At 38.7% G+C, this 19,144-nt stretch overlaps 1 protein-coding gene across 1 annotated transcript; it reads left to right on the top strand.

The window, feature by feature from the left end:
• Positions 1 to 4,886: 4,886 nt before the first annotated feature.
• On the top strand, positions 4,887 to 18,848 carry MGST1 (microsomal glutathione S-transferase 1). Its single transcript, XM_081084976.1, has 4 exons — positions 4,887 to 5,100; positions 10,239 to 10,379; positions 12,529 to 12,623; positions 18,256 to 18,848. The coding sequence occupies exons 2-4, from the start codon at positions 10,254 to 10,256 to the stop codon at positions 18,500 to 18,502; spliced, it is 468 nt and encodes a 155-aa protein (XP_080941102.1). The 5' UTR covers positions 4,887 to 5,100; positions 10,239 to 10,253; the 3' UTR covers positions 18,503 to 18,848.
• The last annotated feature ends 296 nt before the right edge of the window (positions 18,849 to 19,144 follow it).

Here is a 19,144-nt window from a genome sequence, read left to right as displayed (position 1 = left end):
GCATGCTATGCTTTTATTATATAGGATTATATTCCACATATGAGTGAAATCATGTGATACTTGTCTTTCTCTGACTGGCTTATTTTACTGAGCATAATACTCTCCAGGTCCATCCATGTTGTTGCAAATGGTGAGTTCTTTCTTTTTTACAGCTGCATAGTATTCCATTATCTAAATGTACCACAGCTTTTTTATCCACTAATCTACTGATGAGCACTTGAGCTATTTCCAAATCTTAGCTATTGTTAATTGTGTAGATGAATATAGGGGCACATATATATTCTTTCTGGTTGGTGTTTCTGGTTTCTTATGGTATATTCCTAGAAGTGGGATCACTGGTTCAAATAGGAGTTCCATTTTTAGTTTTTTGAGCAAACCCCATACTGTTTTCCACAGTGGTTGCACCAGTCTGCATTCCCACCAGCAGTGTAATAGGGTTTCCTTTTCTCCACATCCTCACCAACACTTGTCATTTTTGATTTGTTGATGATAGCCATTCTGACAGGTGTGAGGTGATAACTCATTATTGTTTTAATTTGCATCTCTCAGATGATTAGTGACTTTGAGCATTTTTTATGTCTTTTGGCCATCTGTATGTCCACTTTGGAGAAGTGACTTTTGCCCATTTTTTAATTGGATTGTTTGTCTTCCTTTTGTTAAGTTGTATGAGTTCCCTAAATATTTTGGAAATTAACCCCTTATTGGATGCATCATTGGCAAATATGTTCTCCCATAGAGTAGGCTCTCTTTCATTTTGTAGATGGTTTCTTTTGCTTTGCAGAAGCTTTTTATTTTGATGTAGTCCCATTTGTTTATTTTCTCCTTAGTTTCCTTTGCCCTAGGAGATGTATCAGTAAACGTATTACTATGAAAACTATCTGAGATTTTGCTGCCTATGGTTTATCTAAGATTTTTATGATCTCATGATTTACATTTAAATCTTTTATCCACTTTGAGTTTGTTCTTGTATATGGTGGGAATTGGTGGTCTAGTTTCCTTTTTTCTTTTTGCATATACCTGTCCAATTTTCCCGACACCATTTGCTGAAGAGACTCTCTTGACTCCATTGTATGCTCTTGCCTCCTTGGTCAAATATTAATTGAGCATACTGGCTTGGGTTGATTTCTGGATTCTCTGTTCTGTTCTATTGATCTATATGCTTATTTTTGTGCCAGTATCAGGCTGTTTTGAGTACAGTCGCTTTGTAGTATAACTTGATATCTGGAATTGTGACCCCCTCCAACTTTGTTCTTCTTTCTCAAGATAGCTGTGGTTATTCAGGGTCTTTTTTGGTTCCATATAAATTTTTGGAATGTTTGATCTAGATTTGTGAGATATGCCATTGGTATTTTAATAGGGATTGCGTTGAATCTATAGATTGCTTTGGGTAGTATGGACATTTTAATGACGTTGATTCTATCAATCCATGAACACAGTATATTCATCCACTTGTTTATAGCTTTCTTTATCTGTTTTTTCAACATCCTGTAGTTTTCTTAGTATAGTCTTTTACCTCTTTGGTTAAGTTTATTCCTAAGTATAAGATTTTATTTTTTTCTGAGGTCCAATTTATCATTTTTTTATAGATGATTTTTGTATCTGGTAAAAGAAATATCTGCCTACCTCAATGTCATGAAGATATTTTCTTCTAGAAATTTATAATGTTAGCTTTTAGGTCTATGGTCCATCTTGAATTAATTTTAGTGTATGGTGTGAGCTAGGGTTTGAAGTATTTTTCCACATGGCTATCCAGTTGTTGAAAACTTTCCTTTCTCCATTGAACTGCTTTGGTACCTTAGCTGAAAATCAATTGACCAATTGGTATGACTCTGTGTCAGGTTCCTAATCTATTCTTTTGACATACTTGTCTATCCTACACCATATTCTCTGGATTAGCTTCATGAGTTTTATAATATTTTTTTTCTAGCTTTGTCCTCTCAATGTGGCTACTTTTTTTGTCCTGCAGATATGTATTAGGTTCAGAGTTTATTTTTTCCATTCTTTTTCCCCCCTAAATATATATGTTTTATTGACCTCAGAGAGGAAGGGAGAAGGAAAGGAAGATAGAAACATCAATAATGAGAGAGAATCACTGATTGACTGTCTTCTGCATGCCCCTTACTAGGGATCGAGCCCGCAACCCGGCCATGTGCCCTTGACCAGAATCGAACCTGGGACCTTCAGTCCGCAGGCCAATGCTCTGTCCATTGAGCCAAATAAGCCAGGGCCAGAGTTTATTTCTGAAGTTAGTACAACTTCCAAATTATTCTGGATCTCAGAGTATTTACCTCTAAAATAAGAGAAATAAGAACCCCCTTAATAGGGTTGTTGGGGGAGATGAACAATCTAGTATACCTTTAACATAGATTATAATTCTAAAACAATAACTGTATGTTTAGAAAGCTGCATATTTTTATTTTACTTTTTGTCTTCCTTAATCTTAAAACATGTTTCTGAAATCTTGAAGAAGGGTATGCACTCTTCGTTTCAGATTGTGGGGACACCCAATCTGTGTATTTCAGGGAAATAAAGGTCTAAGATAAGTAAAAGGATCATTGTTGTAGTGCCTGAGGCCTTCCTACTTACTGGAAACCTGGACTAGTGATGATGGGACTCCTTTTTGATATTTCTCTTTTGTCTAGTTTTGAAAAGGCAAGAACTACTAGTCTTCTAATGCTTTACTCTTCCAGACCTTTCAGATTTGATCTCCTTTTTCTGTGTTGTGGCAGCTACTCTTTGCTGAATGAATGACCTTTGCTATCCCCAGCCCAAATCAATGCCCTTTTAGATGGTTTAATATTTACCAGGGAATTATTTGTCCCAAAGCTTGGATCCAGTGTCCCTGATAGATTTCCATATAGGCTTGAAATGGTGGTGAGGAAAAGGGTTCAAAGTCTGAACCTTTCCTTGTATCCAAACTAAAGCAAGCCAAGAAATAACTCTTTCTCTTCTTCACTGATTAAAGAGTATATAACAAAGATGAATAGGAAGGGTAAATTCTTTTACAACCTTTTCCCTGTTATTGCCCTAGTTCATGCCCCAATTTTCACTCTCATTTTTAAATTGAAATCTTTTCTTCCTCAAGTTTAGTGGCAACTGTTTACTCTTTTGGCTCTGTGTTTACTCAATTGAAACTCTTTGAGCACAATTAATTAATTTTATTTACCTTGGTTTCAGATTTTAGCATCAAGCCAAGCACCTTGTATTTACTTCATAAATGGCTGTTGTAGTAAATTGATTACAGTCAAGTGCTAATATTATACCAAAGATAGTATCAGATATATAACAGATAGGCAATCATTGTTCAATGATAGCAGTAATTCAGTATTTATTCATTGGTTCTTTAAGTCTGAATACATTTTATAAGTGAGCATCAGATGAGTCAGGTGCTCCTTTTATTTTCAGAAGCATGTTAAAACTGCTCATCTGGAACCCTAGCTGGTTTGGCTCAGTGGATTGAACATCGGCCTGCAGACTGAAGGGTCCCGGTTTTCATTTTGGTCAAGGGCACATGCCCAGGTTGCTGGCATGTAGGGGGGGTGGGCAGGAGGCAGCCGATCAATGCTTTTCTCTCTCATCACTTATGTTTCTATCTCTCTCTTCTCCCTTCCTCTTTGAAATCAATAAAAATATATTTAAAACAAACAAACAAACAAACAAAACTCCTCATCTGGAACTTTGCAGAGCCAATTATTTGTTTTAGCTGCTTGTACCTTTTTTGTAAAGTTATCCATAACATTTGGGTCATATCACCTTACAATAAATGAATGAAAAGAGTCTTTTAATGCTTCTAGTACTAAACTCCTGTGGTGAGAATTCTGAACATACTTATCTCAAATCCTGCCCTATTCCAGTTAGTGTCACAGCCAGGTTCCCATGTCCTTTAACAAGATAGGCGAATAAATACTGTTTTCAAAAGATCCAGACATGAAAATGAAGTGCTAATGTCTTCGGATGCTAGATTTCCCATTATCTACGGATATGCTTATATAGAAATTGTTCTCAGGTCTGTGATTAATTCCTCTGTCCTAAAGCAAATTGCTAAATCTTATTTCCTTTTTCATTAATTTATTTTTTGGGGGGGGTAGAGCTTGGACTTGTCAATCAAATCCAAGACAGCTAGCTATGGGAGCACTCCTTAAAGCCTAAAGGAGGTAACATTAGGACTAAAAAGAAAAAGGTAACATCCTACACATAGCAGGTGGTAAATGTGTGAGGAGTATTACAGGAGAGAAGTAACATAGATTGAAAGCATAAATCCTTAAACATTTTTAGATAAAACTTGGGAGCTAGATCCATAAACATTGTGGGGTGAGGAAGCTTGGAAATACCCTTAATGTAGATGTGGATGTTAGAATAGCTTTGCCTTCCTAAGGCATTCCGCGAATGTCCCCCTAAAAGGCATACTAAACTGATTGTGTAATGAACTGAACTACCATAATCTCCACTTCCGCTTTGGATTCTGAACCTAAGGGGACTGAGTGAGGAAGCAAGTTGTCTGCGATCACAGATTTGGAACAGTATCCGTGAGATTTACTAAACGTTTACATGTGTCCAAGCCAGCCTTTGCCTTGCCGGGGTGCAGGACAAGTGAAGTTCAAGGGAACATAATGTTATCAATGACTTCTGATTAGGATTCCCCTCCTTGAGATTTAAATGTTCTCTAAAGCTTTTCATGTTTTCAAGACTCCACATTGCGGTCTTTTTACAATGTTTCCAGCTAAATAAAAGTTACCCGCCTTTGCCTTGCTTGCCCATTCCCACTCAATCGCTAACGTCCCCGCCCCACGGAATAGGACAAATGGCATTTCAAGAAGGAGAGCTGCTGGCTTCAGGCGCCAAATACAAGTGTTCAAAGAGGGGAACCAGTAGGCGGTGGTTACTCTGGGAAAGAAAAGTCAGGCGATTTAGGGGCGGGACTTGCCGAGGCTGGGAGTCTTGCTTGAAGCGCTGGAGAGCAAATTAATAGGAAATTAGCCAAAGTGGGCGTGGCTCCGGCGTCCGGTCCGCCCGCGCGCAGTGAAAGTCCCCCCAGTTCAGCCACCCGCCTGCCGGGACAGGTCTGCTGCCTCGCTCCTGCTGCGATCCACGGGACCCACGGTACGTGCCGGGAGCGGGTGCGGAGGGAGAGGCTGTGGAGAGGGTGAGGGGGCCGGAAGGGGAAGGTGGGCGGCGGCTGGAGGCTGGAGACGTCTGCGCCAGCCTGCAACTTCCTTGCTCCTAATTAGCTGCTGACTGTGCTGTTCAACGCGTCCTTCTGAGAGGGAGTTGTGCTCCTGTACCCTTGCAGATAAAGGGTCCGGTTGTCGGACTCCAGGAAGGAAACTGGAGTCATCTTTTCATGTTTCAGTGGTGATTTTCCCCCTTTATTCTCATCCACTTTGAAAGCTCCCCCCCTACCCCCCAACTTGAACTTTGGGGGCATAAAAAGCACGTGCAAGTTGTAGTAATGCATATGAAGTCGCCGCAGTTTAAGCAACTTCTGTTCACCCCAAGGGTGTAAAGTCCCACAGCGGCTCTATTTCTTGGTCAAACTGGCCTTTGGACCTGCTGAGAGATAGGGCCTGTGCTCCCCGTTCACTTTGATAGGCAGAGAAATGTCAGCACGTTTAAAATGGTAATAACAACCACCACAAAGTGCAGGAGGACCTGGGCTAGACCCTGTGATATTTTTATGGCCGGTTGACTGGAAGGCTAAGGCTGGAACTCCCAGCAGGCTCTCTCCACCCCGCAACCCGGAGGGGGAAGCCATGTGGCAGGAGTAACCGAGAAGGGGACCTTCTTTGGGAGTGAAGGCCTCAGAGATGATCGTTATCTCGGGACTGGGGGGGTGGGGATGGGGTGGGGGGTGAAGAGAAGAGTGACTTCCATTTTCCCGTTTCCTTTGAAATAGTTTGGTAGTCCCGGCACCACTGCTGCTTTGTCCTGCTCCTGTCCCTGCTTTCTGTCCGAGGGAGCGCCAAGTGGGCTGCCATCAAGCATTGTTTATGGTCAGAGGGAAACTTTCCCAGGCGCCCAGCTCGCAGCCTGGAGTTCTCAGGGCCCTGGCCTGCTGCGAATACCAAGCTAGACACTCCTTGGCGTTCCCTGCGGGCTTATGGCCTGGGAGATTGGGTTGTTTGGGGGCTTTGCTGTCCTTTGCTGTGTCCAAAAACAAAGGACTATTGCACGTGGACTATCTTGAGGCACTTTTTAAAATGGCAATTGGCCCACATTTGCATATTGCTCTCTGGGACAAACAAGTGCCACTTTTCTAAGGTTTTGCTTTTGGAGCTTTTTAATCTCTGAGGCTGGAAAAGGAAGCCACCCCCTTCCCCCCACTGAGAACACCCCACATTTCCCCCCACCTCCCAGCCACCAGCCATTTCCTCCCAGTACCTGGGCTCTGATTCCTAAGAGACCAAGTCTGCAGTCACTTCAATCCGTTCAGGAAATTCTAGAACTTATATAAACAGTAACAGAAGGGCCCTCAATTATCTTTTTGCCTTATCTCATGGGTAGCCTTCTGTTGGTTTCAGAAAGTATAAAACTGCAGAGTCATGGCCCCGAGGATGTGTTCCCAGAGTTTTCTGCGTATTTCACAATATTGGCATAGAGAGGCGACCATGAATATAAGAACTTTGCCCTTTTTGGCTAAGAACCTGTAAAGATAAGCGGAATATTTTTCAGTTGAGAGATGAAGACTCAACTGCAATAGGGGTGGCATTTGACAGAAAAATTCTCCCAAAAGACCAGAGTAATCTTGAATTGCCAGCCTGAAAGTGTTTAACCAACCCCGAGTTAAACACTTGAGAAAACTGGGTTTCAGTGTGGGCTCCTCAGTTGTGAATTTGGGTTAAATTAGTCCCTCTACCTCTCTGGGCCTCAATTTCCCTTACATGTTAAAGGTGGAGACAAATATTAGGTGCTCTGACTGTAGTAGAGTTTTCCAAATCAAGTGAGATAATGGAAAGGTTCTAGAAAACCCTAGAATTATATGCTCGATGCCCAGAACAGCGCCAAAGTAGGAGCTTATTTACCCAATGCTTTTAGAGCACTTCCCAGGTCCAGTACTTTCCTCGGTACTTGACACCTGACTCATTGAATGCTCGCAAGATTCCTGTGAGGTAAGAAGCATTACTGATTGCATTTTACAGGTAAGGTAAGTAGGCCCTGGAGAAGTGAAATCACAGCTAGGAAGTGACAGAGCTGAGATCCACCTGAACTCCAGTCTGGCTCTAGAGCCTGTGTGTGCTCAGCACTCTCTCTGCCCTCTGTCCTCTCAAAGGCAGACACAGCCATCGGAGGGGACTGAGCCGTCTCTCTGGTGAGACAGATTGAGACATTCTCTATTATGTTAACCAATGATGGCCAATAAAAGGAGCACACCATACATTGTAATGCTTTGTTTTCTGTGATTTATAACCAAGTTTCATATTTTGCTCTGCTTACTTTACTTAGGTTATTTCTACCTTGTTCCTAAAATACTCAAATCACCTCACATTTTACCCTCTTATTACTACTACTATATTCTGCCCTCCTTTCTCCTGGTGACTTTTTCCGGCCAAACTTTTTCAGTAATTTTGCATTGAGTGCAGAGCCCAGCCATGATGTAGGCTCAAGGCAACTTACTGCAAATCAGCTTTGGAAAAAAAAATAAAGTCTAGACCAGCAGCACCTTCTCTCAGCTATCAGTGACTCCTGTTTCTTGTGTCTTACCTTTACTCCTCCTCACCTGGCCCTCGGGTGTGTGGTTAGTAGAAGATGTTGTCATAGACTTACATAAACAGGGTGTGGCATCAGAGACTGTGTGTTGGCCATTCTCCCAAAACCACAGGCCTGGGGAGTTAAGCCACATTTTTGGTGATTGAGAAACTGTGTGAAGTGCGCCCTCGAAATATTGTTCACATCGAAAGAAGCTTCCCATTGCCTGTTTGCTCCAACTGCTGACATTTGTGTGTTCTTCTCCCAACAGTTCTGGAAGGCTTCCGCTTTCTCTCTTCCCGAACCAATTTTCGCCAAGGAGAGAACATTCTCTGAACTTTTATTCATTGATAAATAATTTTTTTTCATTCTGGGAACATTAGTAGAAACGTGCTGTTACAGTTTTAAAACGATTGTTAAATAGGAACACTTTCTACTGGATAAAATTGTCTTAATTTTTTAAGAAATGAACTTCCTCAATATTTCAGATCTCTTTCCAGAAGCATAGGACTCCGGGTTCTCTTATTAAGCTAATTACTTAGCTCTGAAGGATAGAGCAGCCTATTCATGGCTTTCACCCCTCAGTCCTTAGAACAAGTGCAGCTGAATGTAACTAAAAGCATTACCTTGCACAGAGAATAATCACACATACTGTGCTTTCAAGACTACTGACTTGTGGAGGTGAATTAATTTATCATATGTATTTTGTTTTTGTTCTTTTTAACTAGAATATATCATTTCTGTTTGCCTAAATCTGAGTACTTTTTTGGCTTACCCTTTAAAATAGGGGTTACTTAGGCAACTTTGGTTTATCTGCACAATGGGAATACAAACGCCCCCTTGTAACATAATTGGAAGAGGAAAGAAGGTAACAGGTGTAAGGGGCACCAGCAGTGCCAGCCCAGAGGACGCATTCAGTCAGTGTTGAATCAGAATGAAGCCGTTTGCCATCTCTTGAAGGAGACAGTGCGGCGTGGTTCATGTATGAGAAGTGATGTCAGAGACGTGTGTTTGTACTCCTCACTTTGCTGCTTAACATATCTAATTCCCATTGTCTTCAAATGTAAAATGGATCTAGTTATGAGGATTTTCATATTATAGGTACAAAGATTATGGAAGGCAATGCACATAAAGTACATGGCATAGTTGGACTCACAGTGACACATAAAATTAAGTATCTGTGTATGTTGTATATATCACATTCCTCAGTAGCGCATAGACAACTATATGACCAGTAACAGAATAGAGAAAAATATATAAATGTATAGATTATTGGTAGGAGGAGAAAATGATTAGAGTTTGACAGAGGTTGGTATAAGACATCTACATGCAGGGGTTGAATTTTCAAGGCAGGAATGAACTTTGTGTAGAAGAAACTGCACTCCATTAAATAGCGTCTAAGCTTGGGTATGAGAAAAGATGTGTGTTAATGTGAAAGAGATAGGAGAAGCAGATAGCAGGGTGATAACAGAACACAAAGAGGTTAAAAATTATGACTACCAGGTCATGTGAGGAGTTTAAATTTTAAGATTTATCTTAAATCCGTATCCACTTTGACTTCAGTATCACTAGTGTGCCTTAAGTTTTCCTTCTGAGTACATTCCCAATTATAGGTTCAACTCTAGACTAAGATAGTTACATTCAATTTACTCTTGACATCTTTCAGATAGAAGTAGATACGGCATGTGAAGTAACCTAAAGAGTTATGTAAAGCTAATCCTCCTTCCCTATTCCTTCATGAAAGTAGCATAAATGCCATTTTTCCCCTTTGCATTTGCAAGCCTATCTTAGGTTTGGCTCCGTTATCCTGTCTCTTTATCTTCATTTGCGTTGGTAATAATGATGACCATGATCATGGTGATAGTGATGATCATGAGAAGGCTTTAATAAATTTTATTGAGGGTTTTTAATGGTGCTGTCCTAAGTATATGTTATGTCAGTTAAATCCTGACCCAGTAAGTTAGGAACTATTACAAGTCCCATCTTATAAGTGAAGAAATTTAGCCTTAGAGAGGCCAAATCTCTCAACCAAGGTTGATAAGAAATTGGTGTAATTGGAATTCAATTCTTAGAACTTGAGATCCTGAATACTACTGACATGACAAAAAGCTGTAGGTTTGGTTTCTAAAGCAAAACTTATATAAGAAGTTAGGCATTCCTAATCAAACATTAATGGTATTACTAGTACATAATTTGATATTTCTAAAGAGCTCAATCCACGAACTGTGGTCTTTTGTGTCCAATTTGTGGTTCATCTTGATGTAAAAATATGACTTTAATCTATCTTTACAGTGTTTTTGCCTGTTTATTTTGTTGTAATGCCCTTACATTTTCATTTTCATTCCATTCATTTGGTGTCTTCAAGTTTAATAACATAGAACTAGAAAAAAATAATACTGCTTATTTTGAAATTTTAGAAAAATTAAATGATTATTTCTTCTGTAAATAACCCAAGATATTTGAAAAAACAGTGTGGTTAGTACTCTATACCAACTGCCCATCAAGGTATTTGGGGTATTTATGTATGCTTTTAAAAATCTTGCTTATAATTCCAGATCAAAGTTGAGAAAATGGTTGACCTTACCCAACTAATGGAAGATGAAGTATTCATGGCATTTGCCTCCTATACGACAATTATTCTTTCAAAAATGATGTTCATGAGTCCTGCAACTGCATTCTATAGATTGACAAGAAAGGTAAGAAACCTGAAGGAATTTTTTTTTTTACTTTTAAGAGTTGGAATTCTGAAAAGCAATTTTCTTAATTTCCCTTTTTCTTGGTAAAGTCCATTAGCACATTGTTTAATGCTGCAAATAAAGTATGCCATCATTTGCTACGGATGGATTTTATATATTTATGAAACAGGTGTTTTCCCCCAGGAACTAGTAAATGGTTTTTTCATTGTGGATTTTACCTTTCGTCATGCTGCTTCAGCATCTGAGATTTCTGGAGTATCAAAGTTTTCAAGGAAACTATCTGTGATTTTGAAGTTAATTTTGCCAACTAGCGTTAACAAAAATAGTCATTTTTCGGACAATTAACTGATATTTTCATCTCTGTTACAGGTCATAATATGCCTTTGGGGACAAAATTTAAGTTATTCCCATAGTAGAGCTTCTTGTGGGACAAGGCATTTGAATTTTGTATATTTCTGATTTTTTAAATGAATACTATTAATACCCAGCATTATGATTATGATTAAAAAAAGCAACACACAAAGCAAAACTGGAGGCATGGGGGTAGGTGGTAGAAAGATTTGGAGCACCATCCTGTATTCAAGCAAGGAGTATGACAACACAGTAAGGAGAGTTGAGCAAATCTACCTTGACAAACGAAATGATTTTCACTGGTGTGGTCCCTGTGCCTATTTAGCAATTTCTTTTTCAGGAAAACCACCTATTTCTCTCTCAGTGCCTGTCCTGGGTTTTGCCCTCCAGAGCCTTGCTTTTATCTAGAGGTCATAGTCCTTCCTAAGGTATTTCCTTGTACTGTCTTTAGGTGTAATTCCTTCCCCAAGGATATTTGCATTTTAATGGGACAACTAACCTGTGTTTAGCTCTCTAATGGGACAAAGTGTTGGAGCAGCTGGCTATAAAATAGCTGCCTCCCACCAGGTCCCCTCATCCTCCAGAAGCACAGTGACACCAGGGATAACAGAAAGGTACCCTGTCTTATGAGAAAAGGACCAAGGAATTCGAATTTGTAGAGTGCTACTGATGTGTGGCAGGAGTCATGGTGCTCTTCACATGTATCAGATCATGGAATCAGTTCACATAATCATGTGAGATCCTCATTAGTGTCCTCACTTTACAACTGAGGAGCTGAAAGTCAGAGGAGTAAAGCTTACCCAAGGTTTCACATCCGTGCAGTGAGGCTGAGGTGCAAATTCATATTTGTTTAAACTCAAATCTCACATACTTTCCATTATAATACAATTATTTACTGACTCAAAATTCACATATTGGCTAGGAGCAAGATGGGCAGCCCTGACCTCAGAGCTGATGCTGTATCACACTCCTGCCCATCAGATCTCCTCAGCATCTTTATCTGGGATAAATACTCATATCATATTAGGAAAAATATTTTAATATTTATGAGATTTCTGAGCTTAAATTAAGGCTAATTTTATACTTTGTGTTTTTATTCATTAATTTATTATAAATTATTAAACAATGGACTATACTTAAATATTTTTAAAGTGCACATAGTTTTAAGGAATGGGGAAATCATTTCAAATAGCATAATAATTATAGAAAGGAATACATGAACATATGCCCTGGATCATGTATTTGTAGGAATGTAACCAGCTACTTATATTTCACTATATTATTCAACCTGAAGTTTTAGTTAATTCAGAAGAAGAAAAAGAGAAGTACACATATTCTAACAAAGTATAGAATACATTTATTGTCCCTTGCTCTTCTAATATCTTTAGCAAGTAAACCTATGACTTCCAGGTGAGCAATCCGTTGGAAGTGTTAATGCCCTTGAGAGAAGGTGCCTGAATACCACTATGAAAAAATGCCAGTTCACCATAATAATAGTCTAGATGACTTAGAATTATGCCCTCTTTTCCATTTTGCTTCCTTTTCACTATTGCTATACATTGGTTTTTATTGAAGTTCTTATTTATGCCTCTCTTTTTAAAAAATTTTTGCACTGTTAATAAAAATTCAGATTTAAGCTATAGATGCTCTCATCTCCTACTGTGTTTGATCGATTGCTCCAAATTTTCATTCCATAGGGCCATCCTGGATGCCTGTTTCTAATGTTAAAATGAAAATAACTTAGAATACCACAATGTTATCTGGTATTTGAAGGATATTTTCTTGGTATTTGGAATAGGTTTTTGCCAACCCGGAAGACTGTGCAAGCTTCGGCAAAGGAGAAAATGCCAAGAAGTACCTTCGGGTTGATGACAGAGTAGAACGTGTACGAAGGTAAACCCACTATCCCTGAAATTGTTTACTTGGCCAGTGAATTTTGGTCAAGGAATTCAGTGAGGGTGTTGGGGTTCTGAAGAAGAAGGATGAAAAGTCAATCATCGTACTTAGTCCATATAATAATTGCAGAAAATTAGGGATCTAGACGTTTTCAACTACCATTGCAGTTACACCTATTGCCAATTTTGCTATATTTCTGTGCACTTTCTTGGGATTAATGATTTTGTTCTGTGCAGGAATATATCAAAACTAATGATGGGTAGGAGGTAAAATGAGAATGGCAGATTCTTACAGTTTTGTTGTCTTTCTCCAGAGATGAAATTGTCAACTTATGTAAAAGGATGAAGAACTAGGTACTTTTGCATAAGATTCAAAATATAAATGAGGGATATATCTCTCCTCTCTCTTTCCTTTATAGATATTATGTTTAATGTACTGAGAATGCAGTGAACAATGAAAAGCAATAAGCCAAGATATCATCTACACAGCTTCCTAACAATACAATTAATATACTGATTTTAAAAAGCACATTGAATTTTATTCTGGGGGTATTTTTCTTAATTTTTGTCATAAAGTCAGGAAAATAAAAAAATTCAGCTTTACTGAGGTATAATTGACAAATAAAATTGGAAGACATTTAAGATATACAACATTATAACTTGATATACATATCTACTGTGCAAGTATTCCCCCCACTAGGCTAATTGACACATCTATTACCTCACATAGTTACCTCCTCTGTTTTTTGTTTGTTTTTGTTTTTTTGTGAGAACATTTAAGTCCTACTCTCAGCAAATTTCAATTATGCAGCACAGTGTTATCAGCTATAGTCACCATGTAATACATTCTGCATTCTATCCTCAGAACTTATTCATCATTTTTGTTTTAAATATACTGTTATTGATTGCAGAGAGGAAGGGAGAGGGAGAGACAGAAACATCAATGATGAGAGAGGGTCACCGATTGTCTACCTCCTAAATGCCCCCCTCTGGGGATCAAACCCACAATCCGGGCATGTGCCCCCAACACGAATTAAACCTGGGATCCTTCAGTATGCAGCCTGATACTCTATCCACTGAGCCAAATTGGCTAGGTCCTTTATCCATATTTTAACTGAAAGTTTGTACCCTTTTATAAAACTCCCCTTACTGTCCCCTTTCCCCCTAGCCCCTGGCAACCACTTCTACTCTATTTCTATAAGTTTGACTTTGTTTCATTTTTAGATTTTTCCCATAAAAGTGACACCATACAATATTCGTCTTTCTCTGTCTGGCTTATTTTACTTAGCATAATGCCTCCCAGGTTTCTTCAAGTTGTTGGAAATGACAGGCTTCCCTTTTTTAAGGCTGAATAATATTTCACTGTATGTATATCACACTTTCTTTATCCTTTCCTTCATTGCCAGACACAGGTACTTTCCATAAATTGGTTGTCATGAATAATGCTGCAATGAACATGGGACTACACACATCTCTTTAAGACAATACTTTCTTTTCCTTTGAATATACATGCGGAGTGGGATTGTTGGATCATATAGTAGTTCTATTATTAATTTCTTGAAGAACCTCTATACTGTTTCCCATAGTGGCTATATCAGTTTACATTCCCTAAAAAAGTATACAAGGGTTCCCTTTCTCCACGTCCTCACCATCATTTATTATTTCTTGTCTCTTTGTTTTAGTTTGTTTGTTTTTAATTAAATCTTTATTGTTCAGATTATTACATTTGTTCCTCTTTTTCCCCCCCCATAACTCCCCTCCTCCCAGTTCCCACCCCACCCTCCACCCTCACTCCTCACCCACTGTCCTCATCCATAGGTGCACGATTTTTGTCCAGTCTCTTCCCGAATCTCCCACACCCTTTTCCCCCCCAAGAATAGTCAGTCCATTCCCTTTCTATGTCCCTGATTCTATTATAATCATCAGTTCATTCTGTTCATCAGATTATTTATTCACTTGATTCTTAGATTCACTTGTTGGTAGATGCATATTTGTTGTTCATAATTTGTATCTTTACCTTTCTCTTCTTCTTCCTCTTCTTAGAGGATACCTTTCAGCATTTCATATAATACTGGTTTGGTGGTGATGAACTCCTTTAGCTTTTCCTTATCTGTGAAGCTCTTTATCTGACCTTCAATTCTGAATGATAGTTTTGCTGGATAAAGTAATCTTGGTTGTAGGTTCTTAGTATTCATCACTTTGAATATTTCTTGCCACTCCCTTCTGGCCTGCAAAGTTTCTGTTGAGAAATCAGCTGACAGTCGTGTGGGTATTCCCTTGTAGGTAACTGAGTTTCTTTCTCTTGCTGCTTTTAAGATTCTCTCTTTGTCTTTTGCTCTTGGCATTTTAATTATGATGTGTCTTGGTGTGGTCCTCTTTGGATTCCTTTTGTTTGGGGTTCTCTGCGCTTCTTGGACCTGTAAGTCTATTTCTTTCACCAGGTGGGGGAAGTTTTCTGTCATTATTTCTTCAAATAGGTTTTCAATGTCTTGCTCTCTCTCTCATCTTCTGGCACCCCTATAATTCTGATGTTGGTATGCTTGAAGGTGTCCCAGAGGCTCCTTACACTATCTTCGTATTTTTGGATTCTTTTTTCATTTTGCTTTTCCGGTTGGGTGTTTTTTGCTTCTTCGCATTTCAAATCTTTGACTTGATTCTTGCGCTCCTCTGGTCTGCTGTTGGGAGTCTGTATAATATTCTTTATTTCAGTCAGTGTATGCTTAATTTCTAGTTGGTTCTGTATCACAACATCGAGGGTCTCATTAGATTTCTTGAGGATCTCACTACATTTATCGGCAGTTTTTAGAAAATTATTGAAAGACCTTAAAAGTGTGGTTTTGAGTTCTATATCTTCCATTTCTGACATTTGCATCCTGTTTCTTTGTCTCTGCATTTTTTTATGTTTTCTTGATGCACCCCCTAGTGGTCTTTGTGCGCAGTCTTGTTGTAGTTAAGCCTTGATTGTTGTAGGTAATACTAGAGGGGATTTGACCTCCAGGCCAAGTGGCTGTGAGAATCAGCTGTGTCTGCAGTGAGAAAACTTCTGTCCTCTAGGGAGGTGCTAATCTAGCCTTTGCCTGAGGCTATCCAGCAAATGGCTCTGTGCAGGGTTTGGGCAGGGCGTGTCCCAGGGGATCAACAGGGTGGGCTGAGCGAGCAGTTATGGCTGCTCTCAGTCCTGTCCCTGGGGGCTCTGCCTCTCAGTGTCCCAGCAACCGCTGCAAACCTCGGAGAGAAAGCTGCCTTCGAGTTCCGACCGAAGCCAGACAGTCCTGCTTCTCCCGTTTGAGTCTGGGTCCCTAGAGACTTGCCTGGATCTGGAGCTCAGAGTCTGAGACTCCCTCCTGATTGAAACAGACAACCGCGCCCTCAGCCGCCAGCCCTCTCTGCATGCACCCCGCACCTTAGTATTTTACTTCAGCACTGCGCCTCCTCTGAGTCTCGGTATGCTATATTTCTTGTCTCTTTGATAATAACCATCCTAATAGATGTGAGGTGATAACTCATTGTGGTTTTGATGTGCATTTCCTTGATGATTAGTGATGTTGAGCACCTTTTCATGTACCTACTAGCTATTTGTATCTTCTTTGAAAAAAATGTCTATTCAAGTCCTTTTCCCATTTTAAATTTGGGTTATTTGTTATTGTTTTTGTTTTTTTGCTATTAATTGTATGGGTTCCTTGTATTTTGGATATTAACCTCTTCTCAGATAATGTGGTTTGCAAATATTTTCCCCAAATACGTAGGTTGCTTTTTCATTTTATTGATAGTTTCTTTTGCTGAGCAGAAATTTTTTAGTTTGATATAGTTCTACCTGTGGGTTTGTTTGTTTTATCTGCTTTAGTTGCCTTTTCTTTTGTGTTCCTCCCCGCCCCCCCCCCAAAAAAAAAAAAATCATTGTCATGTCAAGATTACCCTCTATGCTTTGCTTTCTTCTAGGAGTTTTATGGTATCAGATCATACATGCAAGTCTTTAATCCATTTTGAGTTGATTTCTCTATACAGTGTAAGATAAGGTCTAGTTTCATTCTTTTCCCTTTGAAAATCCAGTTTTCCCCCAACACAGTGTATCGGATGGAAGCCACGTGACCCAGGGCTCTGCTGTCCCGTATGCAGCAGGTATAACACTGGGCCACAGATGTATGCTTAGCTCCCTCCAGGAAGATACCAGTGACTTGGAGCAACTAAAGGGTAAAGTCAGGGGAGGTGTCTTCTCCAAATTTGAAATATCTGTCTTTTTGGAATGTTGTGAAGGAGAAAACTAACATGCTCATGATTGGAGGTGAAGATTTATCTGTGGTTCAGCAGAATTCAGAGGGCAAAATAAATACCCCTGATGTCACTGGTGAAGCAGGCCCTTCTTTAGTAGAAAATGGTATTTCCATCCTTTCTTGCCCACTTTACTCTCAAGAGCCCTTGGGTGGTTCCATGATAAAGGGGACAGGGACATTCATATCTTTCTGGCTTTGCTTTTATTTAGGAACAAGTAATTCTTTATTTAAATCTTTCAAAACCATTACTTCTCTTGATTACTGTCACCTTCTTTATACCTTTATGTGTCAGCATCTCTGTCAGGCAACCTTAGTTGCAATCTATGAAAAATAGGAAAAAGGAAAAGATGGGAAGATCATTGAGTATACAATAGGCCACTATTCTATTTTTTTTTTTCCTAAAAGAAAAGAGTAACATAAAGCAGAAATATTTTCCATTTTGAAATATGTATCCATAGCTGGTAAACTCTATAAAATCTTTATTTTTACTCTAGGTTCTGCAGTAATTTTTAATTCTGGAGACTTAAACAGAAACATCAGATTTTAAAATTAAATGCTTAAAAAGTCAGTAATAGATGTGCCTTGTATTCACATTCCTGCCAGACAAACCCAAGGTGCCATGAATTGGAAGAAAACTTGTGGCTAAATTGTACTTTTTTCTTCTAGCTGTGGTATAAAGATAAAATTTAGGAAACACATCTTTCTCTCTATTGTCATTTTTGTGTATTCTTTCTACTTTGCCCCCTCACTTAGCTAATTCTTTTTGTAATTTGAGGATACACTGGCTCAGATATTACCCATAGTTGAAAAGCTAGTTATATATTCTGCTCTTTGGATGTTGAGAGCATGAAATTCTTGGTATTAAATTGGTAAATTAATTCTTTGCAACCTGTGGTTAGGGCGAGTGAGCAAGGATTGTCTCAGTAAGACTAGCAGAAGTGAGGGAGGAGTCTTTAGAAAGATCATAACCAAAAGGATTATCTTGCTTTGGGAGGAAGAGTTTTTATAAGAAGAATCTTGAATTGCTATTGTATGAACCCTGGAAGAAACAGTATTTCATATCTACAAAAATAAAGTGAGATTTACTATATAGATACAGTTTTAATATTCTTGAAAGTGGAAGTGCCTTCTCTGTTATATCTCGAAATACACTAAAAATAAAAAGAAACAAATATAATGAGACCTTCTAAATAAAAACCAGGTAAGTAAGGAAGCAAGGCAATTTGAGAGAAATAATATGAATCTGTCTTTGCATGTTTCAGTTTCACGAACACACGTTTAGTTGTAGAGAAGAGGGGGAAATGAATATGTTTCTGCTGATTTTGAAAGTAGTGTTTTACCAGTCGTCTTTGTCCACAGGGCCCACCTGAATGACCTTGAAAATATTGTGCCATTTCTTGGGATTGGCCTTCTCTATTCCTTAAGTGGTCCAGATCTCTCTACAGCTGTCCTGCACTTCAGACTCTTTGTTGGAGCACGGATCTACCACACAATTTCATATTTGTTACCCCTTCCCCAGCCAAATCGTGCTTTGGCTTTTTTTGTTGGATATGGAGTTACTTTGTCAATGGCTTACAGATTGCTGAAGACTAGATTGTACCTGTAAGGAGAATCATACAACTCATCACCCTATTATTTTCTAAGAATTCTGTATTTCCAATTTATAATGAAAACTTTTTAAGATTTTAAGTGGGAGGGAGCAGAGAAACCTAGACTGAATCTTAACATCACCAATGTCCTTTACTCTTGTGTTATATTTGCACTAGAAATTTAACGCAATTTTTAAATCTATTAATTGTTCTAAAAGTACTTGGTTATACATTTTGATTATAATTTGTAACATTTGTTCACCTTTTCATATGTTAAACCTATAAAAAGAGTGAGTGCATGTATGGGAAACCTATTTCAATATTGCTGAAATGGATGTATGAAATAAAGAATTTAAAGAGTAATTTCATTTGCTTTTATTTTTCCCAACTTGTGTTTTCAAAAGCTTTAAGCCTCTGGAAAAGTGTAAAGTAATACAACGAACCTTCATATGTCTTTCATTTAGATTTACTAATTGTTAACATTTTGCTGTATTTGCTTTAACTTAATCACTCAGTGTTTTTTCTGAACAATCTGAAGGTAAGTTGCAGATGTCGGTATACTTCACCACATGTTTCCTATGAACAGGACAATCTCTAAATAACCACAATATCATTATCACACCCAAGAAATTTAATATCAATGCAATAACATTAATTCA

This window comes from Myotis nattereri (assembly GCF_964212035.1).
Source record: "Myotis nattereri genome assembly, chromosome: 2".
Taxonomy (NCBI): Eukaryota; Metazoa; Chordata; class Mammalia; order Chiroptera; family Vespertilionidae; genus Myotis; species Myotis nattereri.
The sequence above is the reverse complement of the archived record's forward strand: the minus strand, read 5'-3'. Positions and strand labels throughout refer to the sequence as shown.